The sequence below is a fragment of the Ascaphus truei genome, chromosome 10, assembly GCF_040206685.1.
Source record: "Ascaphus truei isolate aAscTru1 chromosome 10, aAscTru1.hap1, whole genome shotgun sequence".
In the NCBI taxonomy this organism is placed as follows: Eukaryota; Metazoa; Chordata; class Amphibia; order Anura; family Ascaphidae; genus Ascaphus; species Ascaphus truei.
This window is the reverse complement of record NC_134492.1, coordinates 34,816,540-34,835,515: the sequence shown is the minus strand read 5'-3', so window position 1 is coordinate 34,835,515 and position 18,976 is coordinate 34,816,540. Positions and strand designations below refer to the sequence as shown.

General features: G+C 47.7%; 1 protein-coding gene across 5 annotated transcripts in view; it reads left to right on the top strand.

Annotated features, from left to right (window-relative positions):
- The window catches only part of ACBD6 (acyl-CoA binding domain containing 6), an 88,883-nt gene extending 71,704 nt beyond the window's left edge, over positions 1–17,179 (top strand). For 2 of the 5 annotated variants that reach the window (XM_075616529.1, XM_075616528.1), the window contains exons 7-9: positions 9,781–9,888; positions 14,430–14,460; positions 16,546–17,179. In XM_075616529.1, coding sequence (XP_075472644.1) covers positions 9,781–9,888; positions 14,430–14,460; positions 16,546–16,739 — 333 coding nt within the window. In that variant the 3' untranslated portion in view covers positions 16,740–17,179. Of the gene's footprint in view, positions 1–9,780; positions 9,889–14,429; positions 14,461–15,675; positions 15,710–16,545 lie in introns of all 5 variants that reach the window. The other 3 variants (XM_075616531.1, XM_075616532.1, XM_075616530.1) reach the window with 3 other exon arrangements.
- Positions 17,180–18,976: the final 1,797 nt, after the last annotated feature.

Sequence of the window (18,976 nt, the reverse complement as noted above, 5' to 3'; positions counted from 1 at the left end):
GAGTGTGTGGGAGGATGGGAATGAGGGCATATTGGGGGTGCCATGTGATTTGGGTGGGTTGAAGGACGCCCTGGGATTAGTGTGCTCAGGCATGTTTCTGCTCCCTCTCTGATTGGCAAGGTTACCGCTGAGAGGCTGCAGCTTTCCCTGCTGATTTGATTAGACCTCCAGCTTTATCCCTCTCCCCCCTCCTCCCAGCACCTCCTGATCCTTTTAGCACAGACCCTCACTCCAATAACCACTGCAGCTTCTTGCGTTCTCCTCTTTTCAAGCTCAATTCAGACATCTCACCAGGCAGATTAAGAAACTCTCAGAGAGGATTAGAAGGCGATAGCAAAACATGCACCGTGACACTCCCTGTGAGCCTCTGCAAATCCCCTGCTCTTTCCTATACATTTACAGAGCCCATGGGAGACTAACATCTTTACTACAGTCACTGTTTCTTCTCTGTATTCCAGCATTGTTTTTTTCTCCTATCCGCTCTTTGCACTGCACCTTGATCCTGCCACACAGCTCACTCTGACCTTTAACCTCATCAAGGCCAAGGCAGCATACACCGTGTTGCACAGCAATTCATTTGCCGCCCCCATGGATTTGAAATCCTCCCCCTTTACCCCTTCAGACTGTTGCTGCACCTTGGTACCTCCAAGTCCACTTGTGCTAATTGAACATGTATTGCGAGATGTCTTCGGCTTGGACTGTCCCTGATAACACACAATCAGGGACAGGTCTGCAGGGCTGCATGTGAAGGGCGACGGAAAGCGGTCCGTAGTATTCCGTGACTGTGACAGGCCTAGCACTCAGCTTGCAGAAGGGAGGAAGGGGGGGGGGGGGGTAATGGAACGGCTCTTGCTATGTCCCTGTAATAGGATAAATACGCCGCTTTGCTGCAGGACGGTAAATGGGTACAATCCAATTTCCATGATTCTATCAGCACAGACTGAGCACTCTCTGCTGCCACACGATGAAAGTTTTTCAGTGCTGACCCCTCAACGTGCTTCAGAGACGCAAAAGGGGGAGGGGGGATCCATGGCCCTCCCTCCACAACTCCATATCTTTCCCCCTCCACCACTCTTCCCTGCACTTCCCTCCTCTCCTCCTGCCCCCTTCTCCTGCCCTCCCCTCTCCTCCAGACCCCCTTCCACCTGTCCTCGTCCACCTGCCCCATCCGTCCTCCTGCGCCTCCCTCACTCTCCCGCCCCCCCTCGCTCTCCCACCCTGGAGCCCCCCTCGCTCTCCCACCCTCGAGCCTCCCTCGCTCTCCCCCTGGGCATCCCTTGCTCTCACCCCACCGGGCCTCCCTTGCTCTCCCCCTGGGCCTCCCTCGCTCTCCCCCCAGGCCTCCCTTGCTCTCCCCCCCCGGGGCCTCCCTCGTTCTCCTGCCCGGGCCTCCCTCGCTCTCTCCCCCCCCCCCACCGGGCCTCCCTTGCTCTCCACCCCCCCCAAGCCTCCCTCGCTCGCTCTTCCCCCCCCTCCCTCCTCCTTGCCCTCCCTCCTCCTCCTTGCCCTCCCTCCTCCTCCTCTCCCTCCTCCTCCTTTCCCTCCTCCTCCTTTCCCTCCCTCACTCCTTTCCCTCCCTCACTCCTTTCCCTCCCTCACTCCTTTCCCTCCCTCACTCCTTTCCCTCCCTCGCTCTCCTCCCTCCTTTCCCTCCCTCGCTCTCCTCCCTCCTTTCCCTCCCTCGCTCTCCTCCCTCCTTTCCCTCCCTCCTCCTCCTTTCCCTCCTTTCCCTTCCTCCTCCTCCTTTCCCTCCTTTCCCTCCCTCCTCCTCCTTTCCCTCCTTTCCCTCCCTCCTCCTCCTTTCCCTCCTTTCCCTCCCTCCTCCTCCTTTCCCTCCTTTCCCTCCCTCCTCCTCCTTTCCCTCCTTTCCCTCCCTCCTCCTCCTTTCCCTCCTTTCCCTCCCTCGCTCTCCTCCCTCCTTTCCCTCCCTCTCTCCTGTCCTCCCCCCTGGGCCTCCGTTGCTCTCCTCACTCCCTCTGTACCTTCCCTTAAGTAACCCCTTGCTTTGAAAACTCAGTGCAAATAGGATACAGTCTGCTTTTGCCAATGGCAGCACTTACCCCCCACCATAATCTCACCCCTAATATGCCGCCTTAATAGGCTTCCCTGCCTTTCTCCAGGCTTTGTTAATCCTCCACACACCCTCGCCCCCATCCTGCTCCCGCCTCTGATATGGCATAGGCGGTGCTGAGCTGCGATTGTGCTGGCTTTATGCTTCAGATTATAGAAAGCAGATTAACCCTTCTAAACCCCTTAGATTTTAATTATTTCTGTATGTATTTATAAAAGCTGCAGTCTGCTCTCTGCAGGACCCACCTGTCCCCCTCCTATTCACCCCGAGCCCCCACTCTGTGCCCTGGATTCAGCGTTGAGGAGTACAGGGGATTAGGTGGGCAATGGGGGGGAGGAGGGGAGAGGAAATTACAGAGCAGTTTAGAGTGTACTCTTGTTTTTTTTGTGACCGCAGGGATCCACCCCATATAGTATTTTATAAACATCTTATCTGTGTATGTAGTAACAAAGGAGGGAGAGGGGTTACGCCGGGATATGATGCCTTTTATTGGAGCAACAAGTAGTTGATATGTTACAAGCATTCGAACTTCTCAGGGTCCTTCATCGGAGTAAGCCCTACCCTGAGGGGTTGGAAAGCTTGTAACATATCAACTACAGGCAGTCCTCGGTTATCCGACACAATGCGTTACTCAAAATGGCGTCGGATAGCGAAGCGTCGTAAAGCGAAACCCGTTTTCCCATAGGAACACTGTTTAAATCAAACGTTCCGTTCCTGAAGGCATTTTTAATGCTAAAATACACAGAAAATGTTACTCAAGCAATAAGATATGCAGCACACCCATAGATTATGATGTAAAAATTATATTTATTGATTCCAGAACTGTAAAATAAAACTATAAAAATAAAACTATACTGTATTCTGTACAGAAATGTACATGAGCAAAAAAAAAAAAACATCAATTATTGGAGGAAGATGATTTGGGGGGATCTTCAACAGACAACGGACATTTTGGAGGTGATGTATCTGGATTTGAAGGTTTCGGCCTCTTGAAGAATCTCTTCATTGAAGTCTGGACAGATCCTTTCCTTTTCTGCGTGTAGATCTCTCTATAGCAGCTGATTTGGTTGGACATCCCACGACTGACTGTTGAACTCCGTTCAATGTTAGGGTCATTGTCCTCAAATATGGCCAGTGCGCTATCAATGTGCTTGAATGCCGCAGCCAACATTTTGGTTGACAATGATTTACGTGGCTGTGGCTGTGCCACATCAGCAGATTGGTGGGCCTCCTCTTCAGCAATTTTTTGCTCTTCTAATTACATCAGGTCTTCATTGCTCAACTCGTTAGAATGTGAGGCGAGCAACTCCTCAATATCCTCGGTTTCCACCTCCGAGTTGAGATCTCTGGCCATTTGCACAACAGTTTCTGTAACTTCTGCAACAGTCTCTGTAAGGCCTTGGACATCAGACACAAAATCAGGGCACAAAAACTCCATTTAAATTGGATTGTTTGACCTCATTCCATGCCTCTCCGATGTTTCTTACTGCATGGAGAATGTTGTAACCCTTCCAAAACATTTTTAAGGTTGGACCTTCTTCCACATCAGTTGCTCTGATGGCCTGGGCAAATGTTCGCCTGAGATAGTAGGCCTTGAAGGAAGCGATAACCCCCTGGTCCATCGGCTGTATCAATGAGGTGGTGTAGGGGGCCATGAACACCACCATGACGTTTGGATGATTGTCATCCAGGTACACGGGATGGCCAGGAGCATTGTCCAGGAGCAGCAATGCTTTAAAATCAAGGTTCTGGTTTATGCAATATAATTGCACAGCTGGGATAAATTGATGCTGGAACCAGTCCTCAAAAAGGCTCCCTGTTACCTATGCCTTACGGTTGGACTTCCAAATCACTGGAAGTGTGCTCTTTGCATAACCCTTGAATGCCCTAGGGTTTTCTGCATGATAAACAAGCAAAGGTTTTAGCTTGAAATCACCTGCAGCATTTGATCCAAGCAGAAGAGTCAGCCTGTCCTTTGCAACTTTAAACCCGGGCATTGATTTTTTCCTCTTTTGCAATGTAGCTTCTACTGGGCATTTTCTTCCAGTAGAGCCCAGTCTCATCAACATTGAACACTTGACGAGCGCAATAGCCACCGTCCTCTATAATTTTGGCCAATGTACCAGGGAAGGTTTTAGCTGCCTCCTCATCAGCACTAGCAGCTTCACCGGTCACGTTAATGTTATGCAAGTTTGCCCTCTCTTTAAACCGCATAAACCAGCCCCTACTTGCAGTGAATGTTTCATCAGTGGACCCTTCTCCATGCTGGTGCTTAATGTCCTCATAGAGACTCAAAGCCTTGGCCTGAATTAAGGCTAAACTAATGGGCACATGACGCTGGGATTGATCTTCCAGCCATATGATGAGGAGTTTTTCTACCTCAGCAATATGCCCAACACGTTGCCTTATTGTTGTACGTTGCATAGGAGCTGAGACCTTAATCTGTTCCAAGATTCTTGCCTTGTCTTTTATTATTGTCACAATAGTTGTGCAAGGTATATCCAAGGCACGTCCAATTTCTGTGTTTGTCTCTCCTTTCTCCGAGCGCTTTATTATGTTTTGTTTGGTCTCCAAAGTAATAGATTTTCTAATCCTTTTTGGAGTAACAGCACTCTGCTTTTTGCTTTTATCAGACATGGTTAGGGCCTAAAATACACCACTAAACCTTCACACAGACTGTTCAGAATGATTTCCCTGACCTGCAGCCTTCTGATTGGGCAATTGTAGCAATTTTTTAAAGCGTCGGATAAGCCGTTCGGGCGTCGTAAAACGGGCCATAGGGATGCATTGACTAGCGTCGGATAAGCCGTTCGTCGTAAAACGAGGACCGCCTGTACTTGTTGGTCCAATAAATGGTATCCTACTGTACCACCCAGGGCCGCCAAAAGAGTATTTGGGGCCCAGGACAAACTTAATGAATGGGGCCCCTTCCAATGTTACAACAGGGGTGCTCAACTCCAGTCCTCACCTCCCCTCCCCCCCCCCCCCGCCCAAACAGGTCAGGTTTTCAGGATATCTCTGCTTCAGCACAGATCGCTCAATCAGTCCCTGCTTCAGCACAGGTGTATCAATCAGAGACTTTGACTGAGCCACCTGTGCTGAAGCTGGGATATCCTGAAAACCTGGGTTGTTGGGGGAGTCTTCAGGACTGGAGTTGAGCCCCCCTGGGTTACAACATATCCACGTTCGGTCTACTTTGCCCCATCATGTCTCTGTGTCTCTTTCCCTTTCCTTTCCCCCCCCCCCAAGTGTCTTTCTCATCTTTTGTCATTCCATCTTTTCCCCTTCTGTGTGTGTTCCCCCCTCCTCGTGTATGTCTCCTCTTTCCCTGGCATGTCTTTCATGTTTTTCCTTCTAACTTTTTATTCTTTCCTTTCAATAGTTGTTTCTTGATTTCGCTTCACCCTGATCTATTTCTTTCCTCTAATATCTTTTTCTCCCCCCCCCCCCCCTTTGGCACTCCTATTTTCCCCCAAGTTTCTCTTTCTTCTTCCACCCCCCAGCATGTCTCTCTTATTTCCTCCCTCGCATCTCTCTCTTCTCACCCCAGCATCTCTTCCAATCCTGCATGTCTCTCTCTCATCCTGCAGCATTTCTATCTCCCCCAACCCCCAGCATGCCCCTCTCCCCCCCTGCATGCCCCTCTTTCTTCTCTCGCCCAGCATGCCCCTTTTTCCTCTCCCACCCCCTGCATGCCTCTCTTTCTTCTCTCGCCCAGCATGCCCCTCTTTCCTCTCTAGCCCAGCATGCCCCTCTTTCCTCTCTCGCCCAGCATGCCCCTCTTTCCTCTCTCGCCCAGCATGCCCCTCTTTCTTCTCTCGCCCAGCATGCCCCTCTTTCTTCTCTCGCCCAGCATGCCCCTCTTTCCTCTCTAGCCCAGCATGCCCCTCTTTCTTTTCTCGCCCAGCATGCCCCTCTTTCTTCTCTCGCCCAGCATGCCCCTCTTTCCTCTCTCGCCCAGCATGCCCCTCTTTCTTCTCTCGCCCAGCATGCCCCTCTTTCTTCTCTCGCCCAGCATGCCCCTCTTTCCTCTCTAGCCCAGCATGCCCCTCTTTCCTCTCTAGCCCAGCATGCCCCTCTTTCCTCTCGCGCAGCATGCCCCTCTTTCCTCTCGCCCAGCATGCCCCTCTTTCCTCTCTTGCCCAGCATACCCCACTTTCCTCTCTTGCCCAGCATGCCCCACTTTCCTCTCTCTCCCCCCAGCATTTGTCTCTCTCTCCCGCCGAGCACGTCGCGTCTCTCTCCTCTGCCCACGTCGCGTCTCTCTCCTCTGCCCACGTCGCGTCTCTCTCCTCTGCCCACGTCGCGTCTCTCTCCTCTGCCCACGTCGCGTCTCTCTCCTCTGCCCACGTCGCGTCTCTCTCCTCTGCCCACATTGCGTCTCTCTCCTCTGCCCACGTCGCGTCTCTCCCCTCTCCCCACCTCTCTCCTCTCCCCACGTCTCTCTCCTCTCCCCACGTCTCTCTCCTCTCCCCATGTCGCGTCTCCTCTCCCCACGTCACGTCTCTCCCCTCTCCCCACGTCGCGTTTCTCCCCTCTCCCCACGTCGCATCTCTCCCCTCTCCCCACGTCGCGTTTCTCACCTCTCCCCACGTCGCGTCTCTCCCCTCTCCCCACGTCGCTTCTCTCCCCACGTGGCGTCTCTCCCCTCTCCCCACGTGGCGTCTCTCCCCTCTCCCCACGTCGCGTCTCTCCCCTCTCCCCACGTCGCGTCTCTCCCCTGTCCCCACGTCGCGTCTCTCCCCTCTCCCCACGCCGCGTCTCTCCCCTCTCCCCACGTCGCGTCTCTCCCCTCTCCCCACGTCGCGTCTCTCCCCTCTCCCCACGTCGCGTCTCTCCCCACGTCACGTCTCTCCCCTCTCCCCACGTCGCGTCTCTCCCCACGTCGCGTCTCTCCCCTCTCCTCTCGTCGCGTCTCTCCCCTCTCCCCACGTCGCTTCTCTCCCCACGTCGCGTCTCTCCCCTCTCCCCACGTCGCGTCTCTCCCCTCTCCCCACGTCGCTTCTCTCCCCTCTCCCCACGTCGCTTCTCTCCCCTCTCCCCACGTCGCGTCTCTCCCCTCTCCCCACGTCGCGTCTCTCCCCTCTCCCCACGTCGCGTCTCTCCCCTCTCCCCACGTCGCGTCTCTCCCCTCTCCCCACGTCGCGTCTCTCCCCTCGTCGCTTCTCTCCCCTCTCCCCACGTCGCGTCTCTCCCCTCTCCCCTCTCCCCACGTCGCGTCTCTCCCCTCTCCCCTCTCCCCACGTCGCGTCTCTCCCCTCTCCCCTCTCCCCACGTCGCGTCTCTCCCCTCTCCCCACGTAGCGTCTCTCCGCTCGTCGCGTCCCTCCTCTCCCCACGTCGCGTCTCTCCCCTCTCCCCACGTCGCGTCTCTCTCCTATCCCCACGTCGCGTCTCTCCCCTCTCCCAACGTCGCGTCTCTCCCCTCGTCGCATCTCTCCCCTCTCCCCACGTCGCGTCTCTCCCCTCTCCCCACGTCGCGTCTCTTCCCTCTCCCCACGTCGCGTCTCTCCCCTCTCTCCACGTCGCGTCTCTCCCCTCTCCCCCCCATAGCATGTCTTTCTCTTCTTACACTGCTTACTCGGTTCTCCCCACGTCGCGTCTCTCCCCTCTCCCCACGTCGCGTCTCTCCCCTCTCCCCACGTCGCGTCTCTCCCCTCTCCCCACGTCGCGTCTCTCCCCCCCCCCCCCCCCATAGCATGTCTTTCTCTCCTTACACTGCTTACTCGGTTCTCCCCTCATGTATTTCCCTTATTTTCCCCTCGTGTCTTCTCTCACACATGCCATTCTCTTTATTTAATCCCCCATGTATTTCCCTTATCTCATCCTCTCTCTGACAATCTGATGTCTCTTTTACCAGCATCTTTGTCTCTTTTCCTTCCCGTTTCTCCCCCTTTCCCTCTCATATCTTTCTCTCTTTTTCCCCCCTCATGTCTTTCTCTCTTCTCCCCCTTGTGTGTCTCTCTCTCTCTGTCTCCTCCCTCTTGCGATTTCTACAATCTGCTTTAAAGCAGCAGTTCAAGCTGCCGTTTAAAAAAAATATATATTTTTTTCCCTTTAAGTGATTAGCTAAGCTGCAGATTGATCCGTTCTCCTGTGATCGATCGGCAAAGATTCGGCTCGGGGGTTCACTAAATGGCTGTCGTGCTGCAGAAAAGTAGCCAAGATGCAAAGTTCTGTGGGGAAGATCATGTGACCAGGCAGGCATTAGAAACCATTGGTTCACTGCTAGAAAGAGGTGTGCCAGAGCCTGTTTCAGAAGAGGAAGGGGATGTGACTTTGTAAATGAATGCTATAGAAACAAAAATGCTTGTTACATTAGAATGCTACAAGTATTGTCTCATAGTACAGAACTGGTTTATTTCTTTCCGGAGCTGAACCCATTCATTTCAACTCCGGGGACCCCCTGCTTCCCGAGATACAGACCTCCGTAGGGGGTGCTGGTAGCCGTTCGGGTGTCAGGGATCACGTAAAGGCAGAGTTTGAAAGCTTGCGGGCCAATCGGAAGCCGTGATGTCACCCGTTGCGGCTTCCTATTGGCCCACATGACGCGGGACCTTTACATTTGCAGCAGATACAAGCACCCCCTACAGAGGTAAGTATCTCAGGAAGATGGGTGTCCTCGCGGCTAAAATTAATGGCGTTCAGCTCCGGAGACCCCTTGCTTCAACCCTATGTTACAAAACAGTATAAAAAAAGAAACCTGAATTGCTCCTTTAAAGGGGCAATCCAAGAAGCGTTTATTTTAATATATGCAGCCTTTGATTACCTTTATTGAAAACTAATTACCCAAGCTGCCGATCGCTTGGTTCTCCCGTGATCGATCAGCAAAGATCCTGCTTCTCTGGATTCACTGACTGGCTGCCTTTCCGTTTTCACAGCAATTCTTCAGTCAGTGGAACAGCAGCTACAATGTATCCTTTTATTACTGAGGTAACATTATCTGTTGTTACAATTTGCAGCTTAAACTGCTGGGAACATTGGCAACAAATGATCACCAACAGGAAAGTGTTGCAAAGATCTCGCACTGCTGGAGAGGTGCTAAAGCCCGATATAGAAATCAAAGGATGCTCAATATATTAAAAATGACATTGAGTTGAATTTTAAAATATAAAAGGGTAGTATTATCCAATACCACAGAACTGATTTATTAAAAACAAAACCACCCGTGTAGGGTATTGCTTGGATTGCTCCCTTACAATTGTAGTGCTGAAAAGTGTACATACAACTCACATTTGATAGAGGTTCGTACTAAAGGCTTCACACATATGACACAAAGGGGCCTACACACCGATTATATGTAACTTTGTTCTGTGCATCTACATTTCAGTGCTATAAGGTAATAGAAACCTTCATACCGTGCATCGTGTGTATAACACTTCACTCATATTTCTGTTTGAAAATATTTTTAGCACATAACACATTGTGTCATGTTGCAGACCGACTGAGACAATTTTTAAATGAAAACAGAATTATGTGTCACTTTTATTTATAACCAGTGTTTGTGTAATAATACTTATAATAGCCATGCTGGTAAAATACTAAATGTTGTTAACCTATATAATGGAGCGTCCAGAATCAGATTTTTGGGTTGACACATAGCATCTTCATCCTGCACTAACACCACTAACAGGCTCCTTAGGGCTTACGCCAGGTCAGCAGATCATTTGAACTCACTTTCTACTTTATTTTTTATTTTTCGGTGCACAGAATCATTATTCCTTTATTACATTAATATCCGTACATCCAGCGCAGGCCATTTCTGTGCGGCAACAGGGGGGAAAAAACTATTTTCTGGCGCCGAACAAGAGACGTCAGGTTAGTACAAGGACGCAGACAAACGCAGTTGGAAATGAGATTACCCTGTGCCAATTTTACAGCGCACACAGCCGTTTGCAACGCTTAGTGTGTGTTAAAATCATTTTTGATGCATTGCGTTATGTTGAATAACCGATTTGATACTATTTTAAATTAAAAACAGAATTGTGTTGTTTTTTTTAGTTAGAACTAGCGTTAGTAAATATTTATTAGTATCATTTTATTTATAATAGCCATACTGTGAAAATAGTAACTGTTGTTGTTAACCGAGGTATACAGGAGTAAACCGAATAAGTAAACATGGGAGGGATGTTGATCCAGGGAGTAATCTGATTACCATTATTGGAGTCAAGAAGGATTCTTTCCCCTTATGGGACAGCACTGGATAATGTGTCACTGGGGTTTTCTGTTTGCCTTCCTCTGGGTCAATATATTGTAAGTACGGATATAGGATAAGTATCTGTTGTCTAACTCTAGCATAGGTTGAGCTTGATGGACATACGGTATGTCTTTTTTCAACCTCATCGACTATGTAACTATATACTGTAATGAAACACCCGCGCTGCGTCAAATACCTTTTTGGTTGATTCATACAGTAGCAATTGAATTCTGCGCTAACAATATAAACAGACTTTTGGGGCTCCCAAAAAAAAGGGGGGGGAAAATCACATTTTTGCCACTGCTGGGGTGGAATGAGAAATGTCCGACCAGCACAATTTAAAATGAGATTTCTCTGTGCCAATAAAAGCAGTGTGCAATGCATGGTAAATAAGCCCCTTAAGGCTCTCACTTTTTTTAAGCTGAACATTTTTTCTGTAACTTTTGTTGCTCGTTAGACACAGGTGTAATGTTGCCTTCTATTCATAATTAGGTAGAATTTAGAAAATCTGAAGCACGTGTCTTCCTTTTGGTCACATTTAGTCTGTGGCCTTTGTGCTGCCTTGAATGCACATTATGAAACATTCCCTTTCCCCTCATTTGTTCCCGACCTCTTGGTGTTTTTAAAAACCAAAATATAAATGACTGGTTGTTTAAAAGCTATTCCCACTAAATCCTGACCTAGCACTTTGTCGCTGCAGTACTTCAAGTAACTGTATTTCTTGCTTTTGCTAGATTGAGTTTTTAAAAGCTGATATAGCTCCTAAAACGTTGATCAAAGTGGCCATAAAGAATGATTGCACTTCATGTGTTAAGTCTCCTTTTAGAGCGATTGTTGCTTAGGGGGTTATTCTGTATATGCCATTGCGACTGTTCTGGCTGTTTCGGATGAACATTCTGATTGACATCTATGGGGATTTTCGTCTGAAACTATCCCAAGCAGCAGCGTGGGCGTATATAGAATAAGGCCCTTAATCTTGCATTAACCCCATTCCCTGCAGCACATTGCAAGGAGTTAAGTACAACTGCTCATTAGATTATAGGGCCTCTTACAAACAAAGCGTCCTGCGACTCAGACGCTAGAGGGTTACGTTTGGGGGGGCAATGGTTTTCTCCGTCAATGGTTGCCCGTTTTATGAAAACCTCCGGTTGCAATCACACTTCAAACGCACATGGGCTTCAGAAGTGCCTCCCAGGTGAAGGGTTAATCCGGAGGACAGAGCAGAACGCTTGTTGCCTCCCGTGATCCCATCTGACACACACTCTGGATTCTATTCATCTGTTGGGAGTTAAGATGTTAATCCAATCAGCAGCGCATGGCAGGCCTCAGATGCTCGGCTTTTTAAGGGCTGGCACGCGCCTCTCCTCCCCCCCTGCGTGTCAGGTGGCATTCTGAAGCACTCTCTGTAGCTTTGTGTGTCTTAGTATTCATTGCCCTCTGCAGTCTGTCTCCCGGGGACAGCCTCTTAAATGCTGTCCGTTTAATTTAACCACTTGACTGCATTACTTAGCAGGGATACTAAATGGAACAGTTTACAAAGACCGTAGATGTGAAATGCTGAATTAATGGCAGAGAACGTGTCCCTGCAGCAGCCGCAGAATATGTCGCTTGGTTGGATTGCGCCTGTTGCTTGTGACTATAAAAGATTGCTATTTCGTTCGGTAAAATCACAGAGGCCTTTCCACATATGCACGGTTAAAGATGTCATCAGCCCACGAAAATAGAATGGTGGGGTGCACCGCGGTAAAAATGACCAAACCAGGAGGGCTGCTATATAAAAGAGATCCAGTTCCTTTAAACAATGGGAGGTACTATTTGTTTTAATAGAGGATTATACATTCTATTTGAAGGCTTGAATATCTACATACCGTTGTGTGAAAAAGAAAGTACACCCTCTTTGAATTGCATGGTTTTACATATCAGGACATAATAACGATCATCTGTTCCTTAGCAGGTCTTAAAATTAGGTAAATACAACCTCAGATGAACAACAACACATGATATATTACACCGTGTCATGATTTATTTAACAAAAATAAAGCAAACATGGAGAAGCTATGTGTGAAAAACGAAGTACACCCTTACTGCTTCCATAGGAATTAAGATGCTAAGTAGCAGACAGGCGCTGCTAATCAAATGCCCTTGATTAATTGATCATCAGCAAGTGTGACCACCTCTATAAAAGCCAAAGTTTTAGCAGTTTGCTGGTCTGGAGCATTCAGGTGTGTGTTAACACAAGGCCAAGGATGAAAGATATCAGCGATGATCTTAGAGAAGCAATTGTTGCTGCCCATCAATCTGGGAAGGGTTATAAAGTCATTTCCAAACAATTTAAAGTCCATCATTCTACAGTGAGGAAGATTATTCAAAAGTGGAAAACATTCAAGACAGTTGCCAATCTTCCCAGGAGTGGATGTCCCAGCAAATTCCCCCCAAGGCCAGACCGTGCAATGCTCAGAGAAATTGCAAAAAACCCAAGAGTTACATATCAGACTCTACAGGCCTCAGTTAGCATGTTAAATGCTAAAGTTCATGACGGTACAATTAGAAAAAGACTGAACAAGTATGGTTTGTTTGGAAGGGTTGCCAGGAGAAAGCCTCTTCTCTCTAAAAAGAACCTGGCAGCACGGCTTAGGTTTGCAAAGTTGCATCTGAACAAACTACAAGACTTCTGAAACAATGTCTTTTGGACAGACGAGACCAAAGTGGAGATGTTTGGCCATAATGCACAGTGCCACGTTTGGCGAAAACCAAACACAGCATATCAGCACAAACATCTCATACCAACTGTCAAGCACGGTGGTGGAGGGGTGATGATTTGGGCTTGTTTTGCAGCCACAGGACATGGGAACCTTGCAGTCATTGAGTCGACCATGAACTCCTCTGTATACCAAAGTATTCTAGAGTCAAATGTGAGGCCATCTGTCCGACAGCTAAAGCTTGGCCGAAATTGGGTCATGCAACAGGACAATGATCCCAAGCACACCAGCAAATCTACAACAGAATTGCTGAAAAAGAAAATAATCAAGGTGTTGCAATGGCCCAGTCAAAGTCCAGACCTCAACCCGATTGAAATGCTGTGTCTGGACCTTAAGAGAGCTGTGCATAAACAAATGCCCACAAACCTCAATGAACTGAAGCAACGTTGTAAAGAAGAGTGGGCCAAAATTCCTCAACAACGATGTGAGGGACTGATAGTCATACAGAAAACGATTACTTCAAGTTATTGCTTCTAAAGGTGGTTCTACAAGCTATTGAATCATAAGGTGTACTTAGTTTTTCACACATGGCTTTTCCATTTTGGCTTTATTTTTGTTAAATAAATCATGACACGGTGTAATATGTCATGTGTTGTTGTTCATCTGAGGTTGTATTTACCTAATTTTTAGACCTGCTAAGGATTGTTGTTATGTCCTGATATGTAAAACTATAGAATTCAAAGAGGGTGTACTTTCTTTTTCACACAACTGTAGCCCTGCTGTGCTTTCCGGCCCTTAGTAGAAGGGATATGGAGCAATACCCTTTATTTGCCTTTAAAAATGCCCATCTTTTTGTGTCTTAATGACGTGGCTTCTTCACTTGTATATGTTCGTATATGTTAAGCCCCATTTGAATTGGACTTTTCAGTCACAGGTGTAACAGCAGTGAGGCTTGTGTGATTAAATGCTTATTTTATTATTTCTAACCCGGAGACAAAGCAATACATATTTGAACAGTTTTTTTCTTTGTTTCTTTGTTTCTGTGTTTTCAAAAAAATTTAAAAAGAAAAGAAACCCGCATAGAGACACAGACTTCTTATTAGAATATGTGCTTCGTGTCTTGTTCACACGCCTCAAATCTCAAACTGCTGCTCACATAGCACAAATCAAAGCAAATGACCTGTGTGTGAAGTGGAGAGACACACGTTGAAAATGCCTCTCTGCTCCGAACTTGCCTTGCTTGGTATTACCTATAGACTTAGGAAAATATCTGGATCTGTGCAATGTGGGTTCCTCATATTTTAATGGGGGGTCAGGTGGTACATGTAGGCAGACATGTTGGAAGTGGCTGATTTCTTGTAGGGGTCTTAAGAGCTTTGCAGCACAATGTAATTATTATTATTATTATTATTACACTGTATAAGGGGCCAAAGCATTGACCCATGTATGCCTTTTTGTTTTAGGACTCTGAGGGGCAGACACCTCTGCATTATGGTAAGTTGGAGCTTTTCAATCCGTTTGCCTTTGATCCTTAAAACATTGTGCTAGTCCAATGTTAAGACACAGATTTGTGAAGCCTTTTAAAGATATCAGATAATGAGTTATAGAACGCCCGCTCTTTAAATGGCCTGGATAGGCTGTGGCAGACATGTGAGGTGCCAGGAGCTGTGGTACTAAAGTTTTTAAAGCAGTGCGAACCTGTGGTGAATATACAAGTGGTTGAAACGTGTGGGAGTGAGCTGTGGGGCAGAGGGGTGGGGAGGAAGAGAAGGCCTGTGTTGAGTTCAATTGTCCACGATAGAAGGGGTCATACTCATGGTGGTGATTGTGCTTGGTAAGAGGCAATGAATGGTGGTGAAGGGATGTTAGGGGAGTGCCAGAAGTTATAGTGAAAGCGTGTGAGGCCGGGACTGTGAAGGAGGTTTGTAAGGTGAAGGGGCAAGGGTTTGGTTTTATGGTGGCTGTATAGAGGTCACTTTTTGTTTTGTGAAGGCATGGTCTTTGGGAGGTCTGTGCATGCAGTCAGACCTCAGGTCTGGGGTAACAGGCCATGGTGTTATCTGCATGAGCTCCCCCAATTAGCATCTGCCTGTCCCTAAACTCTTTATTATGTGCTGTTCAGGGCTGGTCCTCTCACATGAGTTATCTGCAACCTGACAGCTGGGGGTAATACCAAAGGTCAGACTCCCCATAAAGTGGCTGTAAATCCATCTTTCTCTGTCCCATAACCAGCCAGGGTCAGCCCTCAACTCTCCTCCCTCCGGGTTGCAGCCGCCTCTCCAGAGTAGCCTTGGGAGAGAGATATAAAGAACCTATATTCTCCCTCTCTCCCAGTGGAAATCAGCTCACCCCAGATCCTGTGGACAGAGGGAGAGGTTGGGATCAGACCAGTCCCCATCTGCTGACTGGCAGGGGAGGAGGGGGGGGGGGGGGATAAGATGCATCTCTCCTGTCATCACTTTGGTAAATGGAGTGTTATCTAGACTTGAAAGCAGCTGCCCTGCTTAGGTAAAACATAAATACTTTCCGAATAATATGTGCGCTTTTTAACGATGTCATCCACTGCATGGTTCATCAGAACTGCTATATATAGATACACCAACACTGCCTGCGCATATCAGTGGGATGTAAATGTGTACAGCAAATAAAAATATCACTTATGAGCACATTCGCATGTCTGACACGCTGCCTTTCCCCATTACCTCTTAGCATACAGTGCTTCCACTTCAGCCAGGGATTCTGGGTAATGACATGCAAATGCGCACTCACAGTGCGTCACTCATTACTGAAATGTGTAGAATTTTATACTGATTAGGTACCTGGTTTTTAAGTTGTTATCTTTTGACGTAATGTTTAAGACTTCCGGGTGGAGGCAATGGGATAAAAATGGAGCAGAGGCGAAAACCGTTTTGGTGAAATTTCGGTGTGAAACGTTTTGGAAATGTCAAAATTAGACAATTTTCCTGAAATATTTCTGCGCTTTCCATCATTGTATAACATGGCATGAAGCAAAACCGGGCGTAGGTAATAGCGTGCTAGATGGATTCACATTGGGAAATTATATCTATACAGTAGATACACACTCAAACTAGATGCTGCCACATATGTATGACTCAGAAATAAATCAAGATCATAAACACATCTATCTGAACAGCTTAATAGTGGTTGTGTGAAAGTCTTACATAGATTGCGCTTACTTGCACAAATGTGTGTGCCGAATCTTATAAAACAGTGGTGCTCAAGTCCTCCCAACAGGTCAGGTTTTCAGGATATCCCAGCTTCAGCACAGGTGGCTCAGCCTTTGACTGATTGAGCCACCTGTGCTGAAGTTGGGATATGCTGAAAACCTGTCCTGTTGGTGGGGGCTCTTGTTATAGAGCACTGTAGAAAAATGTTTTTTGTTGGCAAAAGGTCTGACTGCCATGTGATGCCTTCATTAAAACGTCACAGGTTACTTTTTAAGGTATTAAATAATGGTGACTTCCAAAGCAAATAATAGTCATAAGGTGGTAAGAAATTCGGAAGGTTCCGATCAGTTCATTTTTCCTATTTTTCCCCATTTTCCCCTCCTTCCTGCAGCCTCCGCCTGTGAGTTCCTGGACATAGTACAGCTTCTGCTGGCCGCCGGTGCCGACACTTCCCTGGTGGACCAAGACGGGTGCCAGCCACACGAGGCAACGGACTGCAGGGAAATCTCTGCCATCCTGCAGCAGCATGCCAAGAACCGGGAGCACGGAAAACCCATGGGCCTTCTAATAGAAAACCCGCAATAAAGCTCACATTACAGAACCAGCTGCAGGGCTAGAGTAGTTCTTTAGTTTGGGGGGGGGGGGGGGCCTTACGGTTCAGGGAAGATTCCTAAAGAATAGACCCCGCTCATTACATCTGATTGGTGGGGATGTCACTAATTTCTATGGACCTTTATAGTCCTGCAGGTACAATGACGAGTTTTGGTTTAATTAGTGGAAGAGCGAGTGTTCAAATGTTATGGGAAGGGGGGCAATATAAGAAAATGGATCCAGTGTTCACTAGTCAATTGTACAGCAAGAAAATAAACATTTAAAAACGGAATCTGTAAATAATCTGTTTAAAATTCGCTATTCTCTCTTTTGAACCCGTATTCTGAAGCCAAATGTGTTTGTTTTTAATTAACGAGATCGGGAACAATTTGAAATGTGAACTTCAAATAAAATGTTACCAAGTAGTTCTGTCATCGTTGTAATGTTTGTGTTATTTCGCAATGCAAGCTGTGGTGGATCACAGTGTGTTCAGTGCCGGGTAATGAAGATGTTAAGTCATCTTTCAAGCCATATCCACACGGGTCGTGAGCTGTAGCAGCCATCGGAGATACTGCAGGATAATCTGCTTTACACCGGGGCTTTCTGCACACTCATACACACACAGTATCTGACACGCACACATGCTCAACTGTAATCCCTGTTCTTGCCCTTAACTACCGCTAACCAAAGTGCTTAATGTACAATTTAAGCTGGATCCACTCTAAAAACACTTTAATTGAGGAGCATTAAATGTTAAAATGATTAAAAAAAAAGACGATATAAATAAAGCCCAAAGAGGGCCCGAGCCCAGCAGCTGCAGTGTAAGGAGGAGGGGCGCTGAGCGTGGAACCAGGCCAGTGTTTCATGGTGTCAGTCTCTGTGTCCCAAACAATACAGCTGCCTGCCATCCTGCTCCTGCTGCATGGCTCTTAACAGTTAATGTACCAAACCAGCGGCACTTGGGAATTCTGGATCAAATCCTAAATTATGAAGCGATAATCTGAGTTGGATGGAATAAGGCAGGGGTGCTCAACTCCAGTCCTCAAGTCCCCCCCCAAAGAGGTTAGGTTTTCAGGATATTCCAGCTTCAGCAAAGGTGGCTCAGTCAAAGACTGAGCCTCTGATTGAGCCACCTGTGCTGAAGCTGGAATATCCTTAAAACCTGTTGGGGGGGGGGGGGAGGGCTTGAGGACTGGAGTTGAGAACCTAAGTCAGGGGTTCAAAGCTTTAGTCCCTCCAATTTTTAAAAGGCTGTCCCACCATACACCTTAACGAAAAGGGTTCAAGGATCAATCCATGACAGCTGACCTACAAAATAACAGCTTTGTAATACATTTGCCCAATTGTACTTCTCAGACAGATGGGAAGAGTTGGCACATTTCGTGTCTTTGGCAATGAGACATGATTTATTATTCTTTGCGGCCTCTGCATGGGGGGGATGGAGGTGAGGGGGGGGGGCGGTTCAGTCGTGTGTTTCCTCCACCAGTCTTTATCAGAAAGCAAAAAAAAGGGTAAGGGGGGCTAAGAGGACATTGCCCGTGCAAACTCTTGTACACTGACATTGGACAAAAAGCAAGTAGCCAGAGGAAATGAAACTGCCCCCAAACCTCTAACCAACAGTTGACAAAAAAAATTAAATAAACATTGTGAGCTGAAAGAGGTATCAACCCTCCATATTTAACCCTGCAAACATGTAACTTCCATTATTAGATGTTGGTCCTAAAAGGCACTGCTCCTTTAAAGAGGCAATCCAAGCTGCCAATATTTTTTTTTTACATTGAATTGAAGAAGGGGGTCTCCATTTATTCCAGCTCCGGGGACCCCCTGCTTCCAGAGATACCTCCTTAGGGGGATCCGGTAGCTGCTCGGCTAGCAGGGATCATGTTATCATGGTTTCAAAGTTCCCGCTGGCCGATAGGAAGCCCTGATGTGCTCAGGTGCAGCTTGCTATTGGCCTGCGTGACGCGGGAGCTTTAACCTTTTGCCCAGGTACCAGCACCCCCTTTGGAGGCAAGTATCTCGAGAAGCAGGAGGTCCCCTCAAACCTATGTTAAAAAAAAACTAATTAAAAAAAAAAGCCATGAATTGCTCTTAAACAGCTACCTTAATAACTTCGCATTATAATTTTAGTGTCTGCAGGTCCCCAGAACCTTCGGCCAGTGACCTCCGGGTGAGACCTCTACCCCCTGATTAAAGCAAAGACAGACCCAGCCCCGGGAGCCAAGACATGG